The sequence below is a fragment of the Quercus robur genome, chromosome 4, assembly GCF_932294415.1.
Source record: "Quercus robur chromosome 4, dhQueRobu3.1, whole genome shotgun sequence".
NCBI classification, from domain to species: domain Eukaryota; kingdom Viridiplantae; phylum Streptophyta; class Magnoliopsida; order Fagales; family Fagaceae; genus Quercus; species Quercus robur.
This window is the reverse complement of record NC_065537.1, coordinates 85,289,463-85,310,436: the sequence shown is the minus strand read 5'-3', so window position 1 is coordinate 85,310,436 and position 20,974 is coordinate 85,289,463. Positions and strand designations below refer to the sequence as shown.

General features: G+C 34.0%; 2 protein-coding genes and 1 pseudogene across 3 annotated transcripts; 2 read left to right on the top strand and 1 right to left on the bottom strand.

The window, feature by feature from the left end:
- The first annotated feature begins 4,560 nt into the window (after positions 1–4,560).
- On the top strand, positions 4,561–7,594 carry LOC126724129 (G-type lectin S-receptor-like serine/threonine-protein kinase LECRK3; annotated as a pseudogene).
- Positions 7,595–7,969: 375 nt separating this feature from the next.
- Positions 7,970–13,592, bottom strand: LOC126724131 (putative box C/D snoRNA protein SPCC613.07). Of its 2 annotated transcripts, XR_007654628.1 has the most exons (6): positions 13,271–13,592; positions 11,390–11,591; positions 10,980–11,048; positions 10,700–10,832; positions 8,489–9,197; positions 7,970–8,331 (listed from the first exon to the last, which is right to left on the bottom strand). XR_007654628.1 is itself a non-coding variant. In XM_050428436.1 (5 exons), the coding sequence occupies exons 1-5, from the start codon at positions 13,488–13,490 to the stop codon at positions 8,568–8,570; spliced, it is 1,254 nt and encodes a 417-aa protein (XP_050284393.1). In that variant the 5' UTR covers positions 13,491–13,592; the 3' UTR covers positions 7,970–8,567. The 2 variants fall into 2 exon arrangements, 1 of the variants encoding a protein (XP_050284393.1); XM_050428436.1 differs by having other exon boundaries at positions 7,970–9,197.
- A 2,498-nt stretch (positions 13,593–16,090) lies between these two features.
- Positions 16,091–20,726, top strand: LOC126724128 (uncharacterized). The gene is made up of 8 exons (XM_050428434.1): positions 16,091–16,310; positions 17,238–17,733; positions 18,204–18,369; positions 18,464–18,514; positions 18,618–18,800; positions 18,933–19,026; positions 19,268–20,022; positions 20,110–20,726. Exons 2-8 carry the CDS (start codon positions 17,270–17,272, stop codon positions 20,476–20,478), a joined length of 2,082 nt encoding a protein of 693 aa, XP_050284391.1. The 5' UTR covers positions 16,091–16,310; positions 17,238–17,269; the 3' UTR covers positions 20,479–20,726.
- The last annotated feature ends 248 nt before the right edge of the window (positions 20,727–20,974 follow it).

The following is a 20,974-nucleotide window of genomic DNA, read 5'->3' as shown; positions in this document are numbered from 1 at the left end:
GGATTAAAGTATATTTGTAATTTAAAAAAAAAAAAATTTAAAAATAATAAGTTCTCATCCTAAAAGTGTATCAAAATATTGGTAAGTAAAAAAGTAACTCAAGTTTAGTTAGGTTTAACATCATAAACATGTGGAGGAAGATCTTCTATGATACGTGAGAAAATAACATCACTAAAGATATCTGTAAAATACTTTGCAAAAGTGAGCAAATGTTTAGAAGGCTAAAGATTCATCCTCACTTCTCAAGGCATTGATTATTAGATAAATTTGTTGAGGCAATTGGCATCAATGTTTAATAAAAAATGCTAGAGCTACAAACATTTTTTTTATTTTTTTTTTACAAATAGTTGATATTGTGAGTGATTATTAGTAAGATATAAGTAATGAACTCAAATGAGAATCTATAAAAGTTTATCATGTCAACTTTGTGTAAAAATTTTGTGTTTATAGCATTACTCACGCTTAATATATGTTAATCATTTAACTTATTTAGAAAAATGCTAGTGGTTGGCCGTAAAGACAAATAAAAAATTTGGTCACAGCAATAACTTATAAAAAAACATTTGTGAGGTTTAGCCCAAAATTTTCATTTATTTTACTCGCTCTTTCTCTTCTATAAATAGATCACATTGTCACTTTAGAAATGCACCAGTACTCACCCTTCTTACTCAGCTTCCTCTTTTCTCTCTTTCATTTTTTTTCTTCTCTCCTTTCATGTTCCCTTCCCCAACCCTCACCTTCTTCTCTAATGAGGTCCTCAACCAAAGCATTATTCTCTGTGCCCCACGGCCAGGCCTCTCTCTCCTGTCCCTCTGCTCACAACACTCGAGGAGGACATGAAAACAATGTCCTCGCTGCTTTCAACACCATAATTTTTTTTTTTAAAGCTAGTTTTCGTTATTTCTTACCCTTTCTTGTTATTTTTGAGATTGGCCAGTTTTGGCCAATCACAATCACTATGGTTTTAAATTCCTTCTTAACTTCCTTCACCATATTGTCTAGCTTCTTGACAACAACATATTTGTTATGACTTGATGCTAATCTTAAATATATATAATCCACTTAATAATATAAAATTTACAAAAGAAAAAAAAAAGTAAAAAAATAAAAATTATCAAGTACTTGATTTCTTGAAATTAAAGTACCATACAAAAAGAAAAAAAAAAAAGATAAAGATAAATCACTCCATAGTCGATCCACACTATAAATAATCACTGTTATCTTAAATATTTATAACCCGCTTAATAATATAAAATTTACAAAAAAAAAAAAAAAAGAGTGAAAAAAAAAATTTACCCAGTACTTGATTTCTTGAGATTAAAGTAACATACAAAAAGAAAAAGATAGAGATAAAGATAAATCACTCCACAGTCTACACTCTAAATACTAATTACTATTTTAGATATTTATAATCCACTTAATAATATAAAATTTACAAAAGAAAAAAAAAGTGAAAACAATAATTTAATAAATCATTCCACGGTCCACACTCCAAATACTAATTGCTATCTTAAATATTTATAACCCATTTAATAATATAAAATTTACAAAAGAAAAAAAATGAAAAAAAAAAAGTTTACCTAGTACTTGATTTATAGAAAGTAAAGTACCATACAAAAAGAAAAGGATTAAAAAAAAAAAGATAAATCACTTCATGGTCCACACTCTAAAAACTAATTACTAGCTTAAATATTTATAATCCACTTAATAATATAAAATTTACAAAAGAAAAAAAAATGTTTACCTAGTACTTGATTTTTGGGAAGCAAAGTACCATACAAAAAGAAAAAGATAAAAAAGAAAAGAAAAAAAAAGAGAGATAAATCACTTCATGGTCCACACTCTAAAAACTAATTACTAACTTAAATATTTATAATCCACTTAATAATATAAAATTTACAAAAGAAAAAAAAACTAAAAAAAAAATTACCCAATACTTGATTTCTTGAAAGTAAAGTACCATAAAAAAGAAAAAGAAAAAAAGAAAAATAAATCACTCCACAATCCACACTCTAAAAACTAATTTCTATCTTAAGTATTTATAATCCACTTCAAAATATAAAATTTACCAAAAAAAAGTGAAAAAAACCTTACCCAATACTTGATTTCTTGAAAGTACCATAAAAAAGAAAAAAAAAAAAGATAAAAAGATAAAGATAAATCACTCCACAGTCCATACTCTAAATACTAATTAATATCTTAAATATTTACAATCCACTTAATAATATAAAATTTTCAAAATAAAAAGTGAAAAAAAATTACCCATCACTTGATTTCTTGAAAGTAAAGTATCATACAAAAAGAAAAAGAAAAAGAAAGATAAAGATAAATCATTTCACATTAGACACTCTAAATAATAATAACTATCTTAAATATTTATAATCCACTTAATAATATAAAATTTACAAAAGAAAAAAGAGTAAAAAAATAAAAATTTACCCAGTACTTGATTTCTTGAAAGTAAAATACAAAACAAAAAAAAAAAGAAAAAAAAAAGATAAAGATAAATCATTTCATAGTCCACACTCTAAATACTAATAACTATCTTAAATATTTATAATCCACCTAATAATATAAAATTTACAAAAAAAAAAAAAAAATCTCATTACTTTATTTATTGAATGTAACGTATCATACAAAAAGAAAAAGAATAAAAAAAGATTTTAAAAAATCACCCCATAGTCAACACTCTAAATGCTAATTACTATCTTAAATATTTATAATCCACTTAATAATATATAATTTATTAAAAAAAAAGTGAAATTTTTTTTTCCCAATACTTGATTTCTTGAAAATAAAGTACCATACAAAAAGAAAAAGAAAACAAAGAAATAAATCACTTCACAGTCCATAATCCACTTAACAATATAAAATTTACAAAAGAAAAAAAAGTTAAAAAAAAAAATTACCCAGTAAAAAGAAAACAAAAAGATAAAGATAAATCACTCCGCGGTCCACAGTCTAAAAACTAATTGCTATCTTAAATATTTATAATCCACTTAATAATATAAAATTTACAAAAATGAAAAAAAAAAATGAAAAAAAAAAATTTACCCAATACTTGATTTCTTGAAAGTAAAGTACCATACAAAAAGATAAAGATAAATCACTCCGCTATTAAAAACTAATTATTATCTTAAATATTTATAATCTACTTAATAATATATAAAATTTAAAAAAGAAAAAAAAAGTGAAAAAAAAAAAAATGAGTTCTCTATTATTATTATATAAAAAAGTATGCTTAGCAATATATAAAATATTTAAATAAATATTTTTTTAATCGCCGCACCCACACCCTATTTTTTCAAAAATTGCCGAGTCCTGCACCCACACCAGTACCCGCACCCAAATCTGGAAACGCATGTATAGTAAGGCAGTCATGCCGTGACAAATGCTCTTCATGAGCTGGTCTCTTAAGAAATAATAAGCTCTGTCGTGGGATGTTCATCCTTTGTGCTGTCTCGACCTAAAACTCTTTGAGCCGCTGTAAGTCCACTCTTTGCTGTTGTGATCATTAGAACTGAATGAATACCTCTACTCTGAAGCTTCACCACAACTTGGCAAATAGCAGGGCAGGCCACTGTTAATAAAGTCCTTAAAAGACCAACTACTGCAAAGAACCAAGCCATTTTCTTTTCTTGATTTTATACAAAGAAAAATCACATTAAAGAAGGTTGAGATGACACCTTATGCTTGTTCTGTTTGTCGCATATACGGATTTTGTAGTTGAAACTAAGCATAGTTAGGTCTGAATTACGACCAGGCGCACAAGGTTTTTAACTTATAACAATTCAAAGTATTATTTATTCTTTTTCTAGAATTTTCAACCTATGAAGATCAAAACCAACTAGAATATAACTTCTTTAAGTCCACGTATAAACCTCCCCTATGTAGTGTAAAAATAGACAGACAAAGTTGACTCTTTGCTAGCCGACTCGCCAGCACGATAAAAGCCACATGCCATAAACCAAAAGATTAAAAAAAATCGAAGTGATGAACACGATATAGAAAATATTTGTACTATAAGAATTCAGAGAGGATTATTCATTCTTAGTATTTTCTCATACAATATATAATGGTTAATATTCAGGTGTATGAAGGTTCGTTTCTTCCCTTTCAGTAAGGTAGAAACCGGTTGTCTGCTCATGGTCATGGACATTAGTTTTTAGGCGAAAAATCAAATTACACTACTTCAACTTCCCAAGTAGCTAGTATGACTGATTCCAATGAAATCACCAAAAACCCACGTTATCCAACTAAAACTAAACTACTCACTTATGCTACTATTCATTTTTTAATGCAACAAATAAGAAGGGTCAAAGTAATGCCAAATTAAGGTTGATTGTTTTGGTTGTTTGCTGATAATATACTCTTTATATTTGTCACTGTTCACCGATTATCTTACAGCAATTGCTCACTCCTGACTAGATGAAAAGCCATCTGAGAATGTCAATTTTTCGTCTAAGTCAAAGTGCATGCCGTGCCAAAAGTGACATAGTGGTTGAAAATCCAAAAAATAAGTAATCCAAAACAGTGAGATTTTGAAGCCTTTGTGATCTATGACTACGAGATGTATCAATTGCCTTACTGCTGCCTGCATTATGGTTTTCCTGACTGTTTTGACCATTGGCAAAGTTCAAATTGTACTCCTTTACTCAATTATATTCACCATGGCTGCACAAAGTTCATTATAAGACCACCATTTACAACTTAAGTATTATCTCCATCTTCTTCCAATGGCTTCAGCACTCGCTCCTTTTCACTGTCATTTGCTTGTCCTTGTCATCACCCTCCTGGTTCCTGCTATAGCTCAAGTTTATACTAGCATCAGTGTGGGTTCAGCTCTCTTTGCCACAGATGATAACTCCACATGGACTTCACCATCTGCTGATTTTTCATTTGGATTCCGTCGCTTTCCAGGTCGACAAGATCGGTTCCTTCTTGCCATCTGGTTTGCTAAGATACCAGATGAAACCATAGTTTGGTCTGCAAACAGAGATTACCCGGCAGAGAGAGAATCAAAAGTTGAGCTTAACACAGCTGGACAACTTGTACTCAAAGCTCCAGGTGGATGGGAGTTGTGGAGGTCCAGCAACAATGAGAATCCTCGAGTATCAAATGGGGCTATGCTAGACACTGGGAATTTTGTTATAACAAGCACAAACTCAAACATCTTATGGAATAGCTTCGATGAACCAACAAATACCATGTTACCAACCCAACTATTGGGTCTTGGGAGCAACCTTTTCTCTAGCGTGTCTGAAGAAAACTATGGGGTGGGTAAATTTCAGCTCCGTTTCAATAACCCACAGCTATCAAATTCCTCATACGTTCTGATACTAAATCAAATAGATGTCTACACCCAAAATCCTTATGGGGCTTATTATGCTAAACAAGATGTTTCTGAGCTAATCTTGGACAAGCCAGGCTACCTTCAAGTCAAGAACTCACTGGGAGGCATATCCAACCTTTCATCAAAGGGAGAGGTCTTGAGGACAGACTCAGACTCCTACTACAGGGCAACACTTGACTTTGATGGTGTTTTCAGACTCTATACTCACCCAAAGAATTTTACTGGAAACCAAACCTGGTCTGCAACTTGGTATGTTCCTGAAAACATCTGCCTGGATATTTACGACACTTTTGGAAGTGGCCCTTGTGGTTATAATAGCATATGTTCACTGGTAGCCCATGGTATGCCAGAGTGCCAATGCGCCCCAGGCTTCTCTCTCTTGGATGTAAATAACAAGTATAGTGGCTGCAAACAAGATGATGTAAGCTACATGAATGAATGTAACGAGATGGGTACTGTGATTTCGGAAGATCAATTTGAATTCTTGGAGATGGAGTATGCTGATTGGCCTTTAGCTGACTATGAACTACTACAACCCACAACAGGATTTGAATGCAAGAATTCTTGTCTGCGCGATTGTTATTGTGCAGTCATCATTTTCCAGGATCCAAAGTTTAATAATGGCACAGGAAGATGTTGGAAGAAGAAATTGCCGCTTTCTAATGGGAGGTTCAACAGCAGCGCCATTGATAGAAAAGCTCTATTCAAGAAATTTAAATTGAATAGCTCTTCACAGAATCCTACAAATCCAAATCCAGGCCAAGGAAGGCAGAATCAAGAGATATTGATCCTTGCAGTCCTCCTAGGTACTTCTGTATTTTTTAATTTCTTTTCTGTAGCTGCAATTTCTCTAGTTGTCTTCTGTTTGTGGCAAGGAAAACTGCCAAATTTCTACAGAACCTTACATACAAAAGATCTTGAAATGAATCTGCGTTCATTTACATACAAAGATCTTGAAGAAGCTACTAGTGGGTTCAAAGAAGAATTGGGCAGGGGTTCTTTTGGCACTGTTTATAAAGGGGTAATAGTATCAAGTTATAGCAACTATGTTGCTGTCAAGAAGCTAGACAAGATGATAAAGGAAGGTGAGAGGGAATTCAAAACTGAAGTAACCGTGATTGGCCAAACTCACCATAAGAATTTGGTACGGTTACTTGGCTATTGTGATGAAGGTGAACACCGAATTTTGGTGTACGAGTTTATGTACAATGGCTCATTGTCGAGTTTCCTTTTTGGAGTAATAAGACCAATTGGCAACAAAGAATGCAGATTGCATTAGGAATTGCTAGAGGACTAAGGTACTTACATGAAGAATGTAGCATGCAAATCATTCATTGCGACATAAAGCCTCAAAACATACTTTTGGATGATTTTTTTACAGCCAAAATTTCTGACTTTGGATTGGCAAAGCTTTTGATGAACCAACAAACCCGGACTCTCACTGGCATCAGGGGGACTAAAGGCTATGTTGCACCAGAATGGTTCAGAAACACACCAGTCACAGTAAAGGTGGATGTTTATAGTTTTGGTGTCATGTTGTTGGAGATCATTAGCTGCAGGAGATGTGTGGAAGTTGAGATGGAGAGGGCAGCGATACTTACAGAATGGGCATATGAATGCTATAGTAGAGGGAAAGTTGAAAGATTGGTGGAAGATGATGAAGAGGCTATTAGTGATATGAATTGGGTGAAGAAGCTAGTAATGGTGGCAATTTGGTGTGTACAGGATGTGCCATTATTGAGGCCTTCCATGAGAGAAGTCACTCATATGCTAGATGGCATTCTTGAGATTTCTGCACCCCCATGTCCTTTCCTCTACTGTTCAACATCCAAAGCTGAAAAGTCATCCATGGGATTTTCAAATAATAGTAGTATCTAAGTGATGTAGTGTCATAATAGGCCAAATAATTTCCAAATAAGCATTTTCGTGACTGCCATTGAAAGTGTAGTCATTTGGAAAGATTGTATTAATCAATAGATCTTGTCTTGAATTTAAGCTTAGTACTACCACTTACTAAGTGTGGTGAGTTTTGTAAATTACCATGTTTGTCTTGTAAATGTGCTTTGACCTTTAGTTGTAACTTTGGGGGTTGTTAGTGTCTATAGTCTATATATAGTGTGGAGATCTATGAATTTAAACTACTGTAAGCCTTTCATATTGATTCTATTGAATGGTATCGGTGTGTCTGAGGATGACTTCCCTTCATCCATCTCAATGTTGAGCATAGCTTCCATTTATCAATCTCCTTCTGCTCCAGAATTTTCTAATCCTGCACTTCCTGATCCAAGAATTATCTGAATAATACTCCACAGTTTCCATAATGCTGATTTTTACAATTGTAATAGCAGACAAGAAGCTGTTTCTGTCAAATAATGACAAATAAGAATTGATTATTCTATTAATAATCAATTATATAGGAATTTGACAATCATTTTGGGTGAGCATCTGTTTGCCTGAAACATGATTGGAAGAATGCTTCATTTCTTTTTGGATGGATTCTGGGTTTCTTTTCATTTGCAACAAGGTCTTAACTCTTAAGTCAAGAAGAACAAATGACTGTGGAATTAGTGTAAAAGACACATTCATATCTCTACAACAAATTTTCATATCTTCACAAGAATAAAACATGATGTAGATCATACTTTACCAAGCATCTAAGGAAATCAATATTAGCAAATAATACCAAAATGACAAATGAAGAGAGTTCGACATTCTAAACCAGTAAAAAGAATCAATTAATGAAGACTTATAAGCAGTTCAGAGTGAGCTGTAGCAAAATACATTGCATCTTGAGTTGCTCCCGGAAGGAAGCACAACAGTAATCAAGAAGGCAGGCTATCCAAATCTTGGGAAATCCTCAAATTCAGATCACCTTTTAACAGTTGATGTAATCTGCTTCTGTCCTGTGTAGCTTGTGGGCAATGCTCCCTAGAAAATTGACAAGCGGATATTGTAGTCTCAACCAAAAGCATCATCATCTGTATAAGAGGAAATGGAGACACTAAGAGCGACTGAGACACCTCCTTCCGCATGATATGAACGAAAGCATGCACTTCTCAATCAATAATGCTAAGAAAGTAATTTTGTTTCTTAGGCATGATTGCAGCAACCAGAGCTCAATGCCAAAGCACTAACAAAAATCATAATTATCAGCACAATCCTTGGCAGTTGGTCCTTTCCTTCTATAGTTGGTCCTTTCCTTTTATAATTTCAATTATTCAAGAATCTCTCCTTCCTCTAATTCCTCCTCTGCTGAGAAGACTCCCTGCTCTTCTGAGAAATTCCTTATTTCTTCCACAATTACTTCATCAGTAAATACACCTTCCAAATCAAGGAAGTCATCAGGATTGTTTTCTGCAATTAGATCTGAGTACGCATCTATTAAGCCCTGATCAAAATCGAACTCCCTAATTTCAGAAACTCCTGGTTCCTCGGCAGAGCCGAAAAGTGAACAGTTGCCTGTTTCCACTCTTGACAACAATGACCTCTCTGATGAGTTGTTTATCACTTTCTCAGACAGCTTGTTCTGATGAGGGAATCGACGCATTGGACTTGAATTCACATGTTTCATGAGATCAAAAACATGAGGATCTGAAGAGCTGTTGTCTTCTTCTATTTCCTCCTCCTTGAAAGGGACACCTTCTGGGATTGGGCTTGGGTTGCTTCCAAAATCCTTAAACTTTGTTTTGTGAGTAACAGGATTGGCTTCTTTAATGACTTCAAAATCAAAGTTGTGCGAAGGGAGAAAGACATATATTACAGGATACTCCAATATAACTAAATTGGATAGTTGTTGCCTTATTGGGGCCTTTACATCCAACTCACGGAAAGGTGACCTAGGACCCTGCAAAATATATATACACACACACACATATCAGATCTTGTCTAGATAAAAAATACCAGCTAGGCAAATGAAGATGAACAAGACAATTGTTAATCAGAATAAACAAGTCTTAGGTTGCCATGAGAAAGTGCAAGCCCAAGTAGGAAATATCTCCACCAAAAGATGAAAATAAATAACAAAAAGAGAAAACATATAATGAATATCAACTCCTAAAGGGCAGAACATCCACAACTTAACAATTCTCTTTCATTTTGAGTTGTATATTTTGACTTGGGCTAGTACACAATCTTTGTGTATATCCCTTTTCCTTTTCAAATAAAATTCATACTTAACAAAAAAAGAAAATCCAAGTACTAACCACCACTCCCAAGAACCCACTTAGATGAGACTAGCACTATTTTAATCACCCTTTAACAATAAGTTCAAAAGGTTCAACAATACTTGGTGCCAAAAGAAACCCAATCCATTGACCACAATCTTATTCATAGTTCTACTTGACCCCAATACAGGTGCTCAATTTTGAAGTCTAGTGCAAAAGAGAATACCACATATAAAACAGCAGCATGAAGCAGTACTTCAGCCTTTAGTCGGAGCAATTGTTGCACCATTAAGCCAACCTAGTCAAGAATCAACCAATGTACTACAATCATCTAATATATGCCAATTAAAATCTGTCTGTCTTTTTGTCTAGAAATACAGACAATTTAAGCCAATAGCAATAATATTATCACACCCGCGAAGTGCATTATATATGGCACCCAAAAGCTCTCTAAAGATAGTAGCGAGGTAAAGCACCTAGTAGACATGATATCTATGCCTAAGAGATAGATCAAGCTGACAAAACAGACAAATTTTTGTATAGGTGGATACAACACATGTATCAGATTGAACTTATTACCTTGTTCTCCGATCCAAATTAATTGGGCTAGGAGATGCAATGTGGTCCAAAGACCATAGGGAGGATATCATACATAATTACACATGATGAATCATCCACAGGTGCAAACCTCCAAAAATGCTCAAAATATTTTTCGAAATATAACACTTAGTGTGCGTTTGGCAACACTTATTTTTGTCAACTTATTTTACTATTCAGCTTATTTTTGCTATTATTCATGGCCCCACTACACTTTTTAGTATTATTTATGGGTCTCACTGTACTATTTCAACTAACTTTTACCTTTATCTACAGTACATTCAACAAAATAAGCGGATCCCAAACAGACTCTTAGATTGTCAAAATGAAAAATGTTCAATTCAAGTCTCTAAACAGTTACAAGGGCACCAACACAACCTCACATAAAAGCTGGCCTTCTCAGACAAACTCAATTTGAACACAGCCAAATTGCAACTTTAAGACCAAGGACCAATTGATGATTAGAGGTCCAAAATTTGACCACTTTGAGAACAAAACTGGCAAACCTTTCTCGGGAATGAAAATGCTCTTAGATAACCATGATGAAGTATTCAACAATACCACCAGCAAAGGATAAGAAAGAAACCTTAGGATATTTACGGATGAAAAACTTGAGACAGTCCAGCTGTTCGTCACAGAATTGTCTTAGTTGGTGATTCCAAGGGCCAGGTTTTAGATGATTCTCAATAACAGAGGAAAGGTTCATATTTTCATTTAATCTGAAAAACAAAATTGCATCAGTGTTTAAACAAAATACACAGTATTGATCTATGAAGTTACAAACCAATTGACTCATGCTAACAGAAGGATAAGAATTAACAAGAATAATTAGTTATCCACGGATAAGAGTGGGTAAGAGAGCTTACCCATGGTCATGTAAAACGACATCTGTTGAGTGAAACTGCCACTCAATGGTCCACTCAATGGTTTTCTTCCTGAAACAATCATTAAGATGAACAGCAAAATCTGATTAAAAAAATACCCCCCAGCGCAACAGAGAATCTTAGTTCATTTCCAATACCATTATGCAAAGATTTACAAATATTCATCTTTGAAAAAATACCACCATAGTGAGAGAAAGAGGCCATGACTGAGTCATTAACCAATTTCTTATAGATAGCAAGAAGCATATAAGCTGAACACATCAAATATGTCAACAGGAAAAAGAAAAAGGATACCACAATGAGGTATCCTATGGTAAATCACAAGTAAACTAAATAACCAATAATTTATAATTGAATCCACAACAATGAAGTCCAAGGAAACTAATAATAACCTATTATTGTATCGAGTTTGATTTTTCTCCCTCTTTGACATTCCACTAGGGAGAAATAGGAGTTTTGTCTTCCGACTCGCAGCAGCTTTCCGGAGACTTTTTAGGTGATATGGTAATTTATAATGAGAATAACCGCACACTTTACTTCTCATTCTCTGAGCAGATTCGGAAACCCTCTTCACTTCCTCTAGCAAATTATAATCTACACACAGAATGTTCCAAACAGAAGAGTTTTGGTTTAGAGATGAAAGCAAAATAGCATAACTTAATCAAGCAAATTATAACATATACAAAAAGAGTAAGAGAGATAAGTTATCCTAATAAAATCTCACACCAAAAGAACAAAATTCCTCAAGAATATTAAATTCTACATGTACTTAAATCTTCACAGCCACATAAAGGTTATCATAATTTTGACTAAAAGAAACCAAAGAGAAATATTTATCAAGCAGATTATAATCCACTCATATGAGAAAAGATGTAAAAATTGTGATATAGGTAGTGAAATTTCAAAGAAAAATAGCAAATTTCCTCTTTAGCTGATTATAAATTCGCATAAAAAGGTAAAAACAAATTCAAAAAAGTAAAACAAGGTATCTAAATTGAAATTTCAAAGTAGAAACTTTCTCAAGCATACGATAATATACCAGAATAGAAAATGTGATTAAAATAACGATAGAGTAAATTTCATTGAGCAGGAGAAAAGAAGTCCATAATTGCAATAAAGGTAATGAAACTTCAAACAAAAATTGCAAATTCCTCTCGAGCTAATTACAATTCACATTAAAAAGAAAAAATCAAATTCAAAAAGTAAAAGTTGGTATCGAAATTGAAATTGAAATTTCAAGATAGAGACTTTCTGAAGCTTATGATAAGTGATAACCCACCAGTATAGAACTCAAATAAGGAACCCTGAAAAGGGTAATGATAATGATAATGAGAGAGCTTGAAAACCAGGCAAAAGGGTCTCTGAATTCATGAGAATCAAATTCACAAAAAGCAAAACAGGGAATTGAAATTGAAATCGAAATTTCAAGATAGAAAGTTTCTCAAGCATATGATAATCAACCAGTATAGAACTCTAATAAGGAACCCTGAAAAGGGTATCAATAATGAGAGCACTTCAAAACCAGGTAAAAGGGTGTCTGAATCCACAAGGTAAAATCAAATTCAAAAAAGTAGAACTTGGTATTGAAATTCAAAATAGAAACTTCCTCAAGCATATAATAATCTACCAGTACAGAACACTAATAAGGAACCGTGAAAAGGGCATTTGAATTCTCAGATAAAATCAAATTCAAAAAATAAAACTTAAAAATAGGAACTTTCTCAAGAATATGATAATCTCCCAGTATAGAACTCTAACAAGGAAGCATAAAAAGGATATTGTTAATGAGTGAGCTTCAAAATCAGCTAAAAGGGTCTCCGAATTCATGAGGTAAAATTAAATTCAAAAAAAGATAAAACAGAAAATTGAACTTGAATTAAATTTTCAAAACAGAAACTTTCTCAAGGATATGATAACCTAGCAGTATAGAACTCTAATAAGGAACCCTGAAAAGAATATTGATAATGTTAGCTTCAAAAACCAGCTGAAAGGTAAAATCAAATTCAAACAGTAAAAAGTAAAAAATAAGAACTTTCTCAAGAATATGATAATCTACAAGTATAGAACTCTAAATCAGTCAAAAGGGTCTCTAAATTCACGAGGTAAAACCAATTTCAAAAAAGTAAAACAGGGTAATGAAATTGAAATAGAAATATCAAAATTTCAAAACAGAAACTTTCTCAACCATATGATAATCTACCAACATTTGAAAACGAGTTTAGCTTCAAAACCAGCTAAAAGGGTGTCTGAATTCACGATAAAAAAAAAAGTACCAGAGATGAGGAGATTATCATCGAACTGTGAGAGAGGGACGAACTGGGTCTGGTTCCTCTTGCCCGTACAACCAGTGCGTTGCTTGTGAGCCTTGACGCATGAGAGGCCACAAGAGCGTACAGAGCAACCTGGGCACTTGTACTTTGATGGGTTTTGCTTGCACTCCTCGCAGAGAGGTTGATCCTTGGGTTTTGGAGCTGGGTCTTCTTGGTTCTCCATTGCGCGCAACGGACACAGAGGTCTGGGGTTTTTGAGAGGGAACTAGGGTTTATGGATTTATGAGAGACTCGAGAAAACTGTATAAACCATTAGCCAGTCGTTACTACAGAGAAAAGACAAACCAAAATAATAATAATAATAATAATAATTAATAAATTTTCAAAGTTGTTTTTTTTTTTTTTAAATTTATTTTAAGAGAGATAAGTTGCTAGTTAGGTGGAAGAGAGACTAAGTGTGGGTTTATATACCATTTATTTTGTTAAAAACTAAAAACAATAAAAAAAAATTTCAGATTACTGTTCACACAAAAAATACTGTTTATTTACCTATTTGCACTATTCATGTCCTATGAATAATGCAATAGACGCTGGTTAAAAAAAAAAAAAAAAGACAAAAATGCGTCTGCGAGAAAACACTGACCAAATCCACATACTCTCTAAAAATAAGTCTAAGATATAAACAGGCTTGCTTAAAATATTATTTTTATCCATAAAGTAAAACCTTCTTTTTAATGGATAGTTTCTATTTAAGATTCCAATTGGTTATTCATGTAGACAAAATTGAACTTTTTTTTTTTATAGAAAAAATGGAATTAAATTCTAAATCTCTTATTTGAGAATAATAAACCTTATTAGTTGAGATAACTAGAACGCATTTTTGTAAATAATCTACTTTATATATTTTTGTTGATTTTTATCTTACGTAATAGAATGTTGATGACTTGATTTGGTGTTTTGTTTTATTTTGTTTTTTTCTCTGGAAAAAGGAAAACATTTCATGATCTAGCTTGGACTAAATCATTTTCTTTATAAAAATGTTGAACACGTGGCGTAGGAATAACATTACACAAAGACCAAATTATCCCTCTATGACTCTCGATCAAATCACAAATCCCCAATTTAGTTGAGCTAGGGCTAAGAACACAAAAACCTCCCACTGTGGAAACCCCAAATTGACGACCCTATTATACTCCTTTTTTTCATATGCTAATAATATACCTAAATGTTTTTTCAGCCTATTAAAAATCATATATAGAAGTAGAAGTATGCAAAGACCAATGTGGTTTAAAAGACATAAATGGTTACAAATAAAATATTAGATCATTTAAAAAAAAGGTAATAAATTTTAAAATGTTATAAAGATATTATTACTTTTTAGATACACGCTGAGTATGGATGGAACTCCAGCCTCCAGGACCAAACATTTGGAGGAGAAGAACTTGAGTTTAGTGTCTCCAATTCATTGGACTTATTATAATGTTGACACGTGATAAAAAATTCATCACAGTAGGTTCAATGCACTAGAGTACTAAATAAAAGCTGAGCATATTGGGAGTGGAACTAATTATTTGTGATGAGTTTCAGAGCGAGTTGGGAGGGTCGTACAAACGAAAGAAATTGAAGCCTATTCAAGTTGTGGTGAAAGGCAATTAGAGTATAGTGTTTAAGGTGGTCAAGGAAGAAGGAGCTTGAGGTTATTGCATTGGTCACCTAGTGTAGGGGATTCAAGAGGGAGCCCGGTTGTTCAATGAGATTTCTTTTCAACTTACTCGCTGCAACTTAGCCAATTTTTGTTGGCCTTTGCATTCTCTCTTCAATAATGAAATGAAATTGAATTAAGCTATAAAAAATACAAAATATAAAATAAGGTTAGAAGGAGAGGATGTAACACAACCATCCTATCAATTCTTATCGCTATCTATCTCCCCACGTTGTCATTATCACAATTTCACAATTTGACAACAAGTCAACAGCACACTATGAAGTTCCGGAAACACAAAGCAATAAATATTAATTTAAAATTAAATACCCACCATAATAATAATAATGTAACTATTTATTAATCTGTTCCTTTAATCATTCTGTAGTTGGTAGTTGAACATCATTACTAATTTAATTTCTTCTATAACTATCTATTTAAATAAAAATTTAATCATTCTCACTTGCAAGCATTACATAAATCATTAAAAAACTCAACTAGCAATTCTACATAAAATCATTTTTTTTAGTCTTATTATATTAGTTATTATTACTATTCTTGATTAATAATCATCTCCTTCCAGTCATAATTAAGAAACTAAAATAGAATTGAAATAAGTAACACAATAATAAATTCAACCTTTATTTTTAAAAATAGAAAAAAAATTAATAATATTTAAACCTAACAAAAGCACTCACTGCCGGCCTTAATAAATAGTCCAATAATAATACTACTATATTTAGTCTACATTGCATCCAACGTGTCCACCAAAATTTTGGTAGGGTCCACCAAATCCACCAATAGAATTTTGCTACGTTTCACCAAGATCGAGCGAGTACCAACCTACCAAACTCTCGCGAGTACAAAAACATTTCACCTTTCCCCACAGAGGGAAAGTCACGTTCATGTGCAAGTTACTCCAATTACCACCGAAAGCACGGGCCCACATCCCATGCTATCAAACAGTCCAAAAATAATCAAAAAATTAACAACCGTTCGATTGATGGTCCCCACACAAACCAACGGCTCAGATCGCTTTCTCTCCAAGTAATAAAAAAATCACGACCACAGTCAATCCTTCCTCTCTCTATATAAATATCTCCCCCTCTCTCTCGCTCTTTGTTGTTAAACGCGTCTCGTATCTCTCTTTCTTTCTCTCTCTCTGTGTGAAATCAGAAAAAGCTGAGAGAGATTTGGTTTTTGAACTTTCTCTTTTATTTATTTTACGGTATCAGATCTCAAAAACCACAAAGCTTCAATTGCTTTTGTACTTTCAGCATCGGGTTCTGAATCACCTTCCACAGCAAGCTATTGTCAGAGACTCATATCCGATTCTACAAGGTACGATCTTCTATGGCTTTTCATTTTCATTGCATTTTTTCTATAGATTCACTCGGATTCTGTATTTGGAGATATTGTTTGAATTCAATATGCTTTGGTTTGATTTTTTTTAATTTTTTTTTTTTAATGTTTATTTGAATTGGTTTGAAATTCTATAGCTCAATTCGTTAGCTTTGTGGTGGAATTTTGAGCCTGATTGGATTTCTTTTGGACTTGTTCAGAGTCTGTTTGGTTGTTGAGAAATCGTTGGAAAATAAATGAGTTTATATTGAATCGGTTTTTTCTGAGTCTTTTTTTAAAGATTTTATTGTTAAAGTTTTCAATTTGTTAGATTCCTAGCTCGAATCTTTAACCGTTAACTTGTGCTGGAATTTGAGCTCTATTGCATTTCTTTGATTCATTCGAGAGAATCTGTTTGGTTGCCGAGATATAGTAGGAAAATGAATGATGTATTGGCCAGAATTTTAGGATGGAATCTGTTTCCTTCAATTTGCTTAAATTTCTAGCTCAAATTGTTAACTTGTACTGGATTTTGAACTCGTTTGTCTTGTACATTCTGGTTTGATTTGAGCTCGAATTATTGGTTGATTTTTCTGTTTTGGATTTCAGATGAAAATAGTATGTGAAGATTGAATTTTTAGGTTCTATGTGGGAAGATCAGGTCCTGGAATTTGATCCAGATCTTGAATTTCTGTATCTAAGGATTTATTGCATTATTCAGATCTACTCGCTCAATGATTTTGGGTTTTAGATTGTGAATTTTGAATCTTTTAAGGATGATATAAAGATCTTTCTTGTACTGTTCTTTATTGCCGAATTCTTTAGATTAGATTGATGCTATTTATTTTACAGTGACTCGATGTGAGAATTTGTGTGCTTTGTATTGCCAATGCGGGGTATTAGTAATGTATTTGATTGCGTTTGCAGTGCCTTTTTTTTTTGTCTTCATTGTGTGAATCATGTGGAGGTTCAAACCATTTATGCAAAAAGAACCTGTGGGGCTTGAAGGCCGTTCGCTTGATGTTGGAAATCTTAAAATTAATGTCCGAAATGCCATTGCGGAGGGAGGTTTCTCTTGTGTATACTTAGCTCGGGACCTTGTGAATGTGTCAAAGCAGTATGCTTTAAAGCACATTATATTTAATGATGAGGAATTAGAGGAATTGGTGATGAAGGAGATCTCAGTGTTGAAGTCACTTAAGGGACATCCTAATGTTGTCACACTTTATGCCCATACCATCTTGGATATGGGACGAACCAAAGAAGCATTCCTTGTGATGGAATTCTGTGAGAAATCTCTGGTTAATGTGCTGGAAAGCAGAGGGTCCGGATTTTTTGATGAGAAACAGGTCCTCTCAATCTTCAGGGATGTCTGTAATGCTGTTTTTGCCATGCACTGCCAGTCCCCTCCCATTGCCCACAGGTATAGATGCTAACAAGGTGACTGTAAGTCTGTAATCTTCTCCCTTTATATATTATCCCCCCCCACCCACCCCCCCCCCCCCCCCCCCCCAAAAAAAAAAAAAAAAAAAAAAAACCTTGAAAGCATACTTCATAAAATTTTGAAACTAAGGCTTGGTTGTTGTTGTTGGAAATCATACATTTAAAAAATTTTAAGATTAACCTTTACCATTTTTGCATTATCTTAAAATAGTTAAAAAATGGTTGCTTGAAGGTATTGATGAGTATAGTTTTTGCCAACCCCCATTTTCTCCTCTTGTGATTACATTGTGGCAAATTTTGGATTGATGTACTTGTAAGTCATGCTTGTACTGCAAGAAGAAAAGACATCCTTTGCCATTAATTTATTTGAAGAGACATATTAGTTTCCTTTTGTTTTTGCTTGCTAAGAAATATTTATGATTTATTGTTATTTCTTCCTCTCATTTTCAGAGACTTGAAAGCTGAGAATCTTTTGCTGGGATCTGATGGAGTATGGAAGTTGTGCGATTTTGGCAGCACCTCTACCAATCATAAGCGTTTTGAGAAGCCTGAAGAAATGGGCATTGAAGAAGATAATATCAGGAAGCACACGACACCTGCTTATAGAGCACCCGAGGTTGAACATTGAACTTCACAGTTCACTCTTACAATGTTAAATTTTTGATTTTAATGCTAAAGTTATTTGATTTTTGTTTTCCTCCTTTACCTAGATGTGGGATCTCTTTCGGAGAGAACTTATAAATGAGAAGGTAGACATATGGGTAAGTCAAGCTGAACCTTGTAATTCAGAGTGAAATGCAGAAACAGTCAAATAATCTAATCAAATGTGCAATAAGGAACTGACGTTACTCTGTCAATCTGCAGGCGCTGGGTTGCCTCCTCTATCGGATTTGCTACTTCAAAAGTGCATTTGATGGAGAATCAAAGCTTCAAATTTTAAATGGGAATTATCGCATTCCAGAGTTACCCAAATATGGCTCCTCTGTTACAGACCTGATCAAAGAGATGCTTCAATCTTCACCAGATGACAGACCAGACATCACGCAGGCAAGCGCTTTGCTTGATTGGCCATTCATCTCCATGAATTTAGGTTAGTTTTAGATCATCTTGTCCTAGCAATCTTAGGTGAAGATTAAACATTCTACTAACTGATGCTGGGATTTTTTACAATGTTGGCAGGTGTGGTTTCGTGTTAATGAGCAGTTACCTGCTAATCTTCAGAAGTCTTTACCTGATAGGCCACCTGAAATGAAATCCGCGGACATACATGAAGGTGAGGACGTCAAAGGTGTACTTGTTACAAAACTCATTCTTCTTTCTGTATGAATTATTAAATTTGACCTTCTAGCTTTTAGTGTTAAACCTGATTGAAATGAAGAAAACTTAACATTTCATAAATTCTTGACATGGATTTTGTTGGAGCAGATTTAATTTTGGATAACTGTAAATTGATATTAAGAAAGACCACAAATATTTGAGATTTGCTTTCAATTGAAGTGAGGCTGATGTAACAGGTATTCCAAAGCCTGCATATAAGGCGCATCCAGTGCCTCGCAGAAGTCCGCCACCCCCACCTTCATCTGGAGAACAAACTAGGAACACATCACAACCTTCTTCTAGGGCAGGGGGAGGTGGGGGGCAGCTTGGTGCTTTCTGGTCCAGTCTGCATGCAAAAGATTCAGTTGTTCCTGAGGACATGACAAGACCCAAATTTGATGAAGAACCTACTACCCATGGTACATCAAAAAATGATCAATTTAAGCCTGAGAATCTTCCTTTACCTAGGAATACTAGCCCTGCAAAAGAGGCAGACATACAAACTTATACTGTACGAAAAAATGCACATGGTAAATCACAAAAGGCTGAGGATGGCTCTTCCAAGGATTTTGAGATGACATTTTCCCAGAAGGGTACAGACCGTGGCACACATAGGCCAAAACCATCAAAAGTTGAGACTACAGCTACTTTTCAAGATGACACTTTTAACACTTTTGTTGCTGAATTTGATACTGAGAAGTTCAGCTCCACAGTTAGTAATAGTAATTCTGAAAAGGAGGAAGCATTAGAGGCTGAAGTAGCGAGGCTAAAGGGGCAGCTGAAGCAAACAAACTTGGAGAAGGCTGAAATAACTTCAAAATTTGAAAAGCTATCTGCCATTTGTCGATCTCAAAGACAGGAGATTCAAGAGCTCAAGCAAGCACTTGCTGCTAGAAATCCATCACCAAATAAAAATGTTTCAAAAATTCAAAGCTCTCCTGCAACTCCTTTGGTATAATTTTCTTTGCTTTAAACTATCAGAATTTGATTATTTTTTCTCCATCATATCTGTTATTGATAGAATTTATTCTTTTTTCAGCAAAAGGACAAGATTGAAGGAACAATTTGGGAACCACAGCAAGAAAAATCTGACAGGAATAGTGTGAGCCCGGAGCCAAAGCAATGGCAAGCATTTGCTGAGGAACCTAAGCCACAGAAACCTCTTTCAAAAGAGAACCCTTCCAAATCTGTTAGGACAAGAAATGGTCACCAAACTAAGCAGGTTGCACAAGCAAACACTGGTTTTGATTCATGGGGTTTTGGAACAGAGAGTTTCTCAGCTGCCCCCAGTAATAGCCCTCAGATATCAAAACCCATCAGTGACGGAAATAATGCTCAGCGTTTTGGGGAGACAAAGATTACAGAGACCAAGCCAGCTTCTCAACCTGCTGGATGGGCAGGTTTTTAACTCAAGGTCATCTGGGAAGTTATAATGGAGGTATTCTGTGAGAACCCCACTATATTTCTTGGCACCCTTGGTGAGAAAAATGAGAATAGTGAAAATTTAGTAACTTATTGGCTTTTGGGCTTGATTTGTGTTCTCTGGGTGCTTGTGTTTTATAGATGTTTTAATGCGGAAACATTTGTGATATTATTCTTGACTAAGTACCAGACTACAGGTGTATACTTTAATGCATGTCTCAATTGTTGTTTAAAGTTCTGAGTTCTGACGATCTTGCATGCTTGCTTGATTTATATCTGCACAACTACTTTAATGGCACTGCATACTGGCGATAAATTTTTATAGTTTTATATTTTTAAAAAAAATTAAAAATTAACCCCTTGTGTCCTAGAGGCCCAGGGGACTGGATCTCATGGTCGTGGGCCCTTCGTACCTGTTGGGTGAAAGGATAATTAACCTGTTCAAACTTCTTAATTCATTAGATTATATAGCTCATAATCCA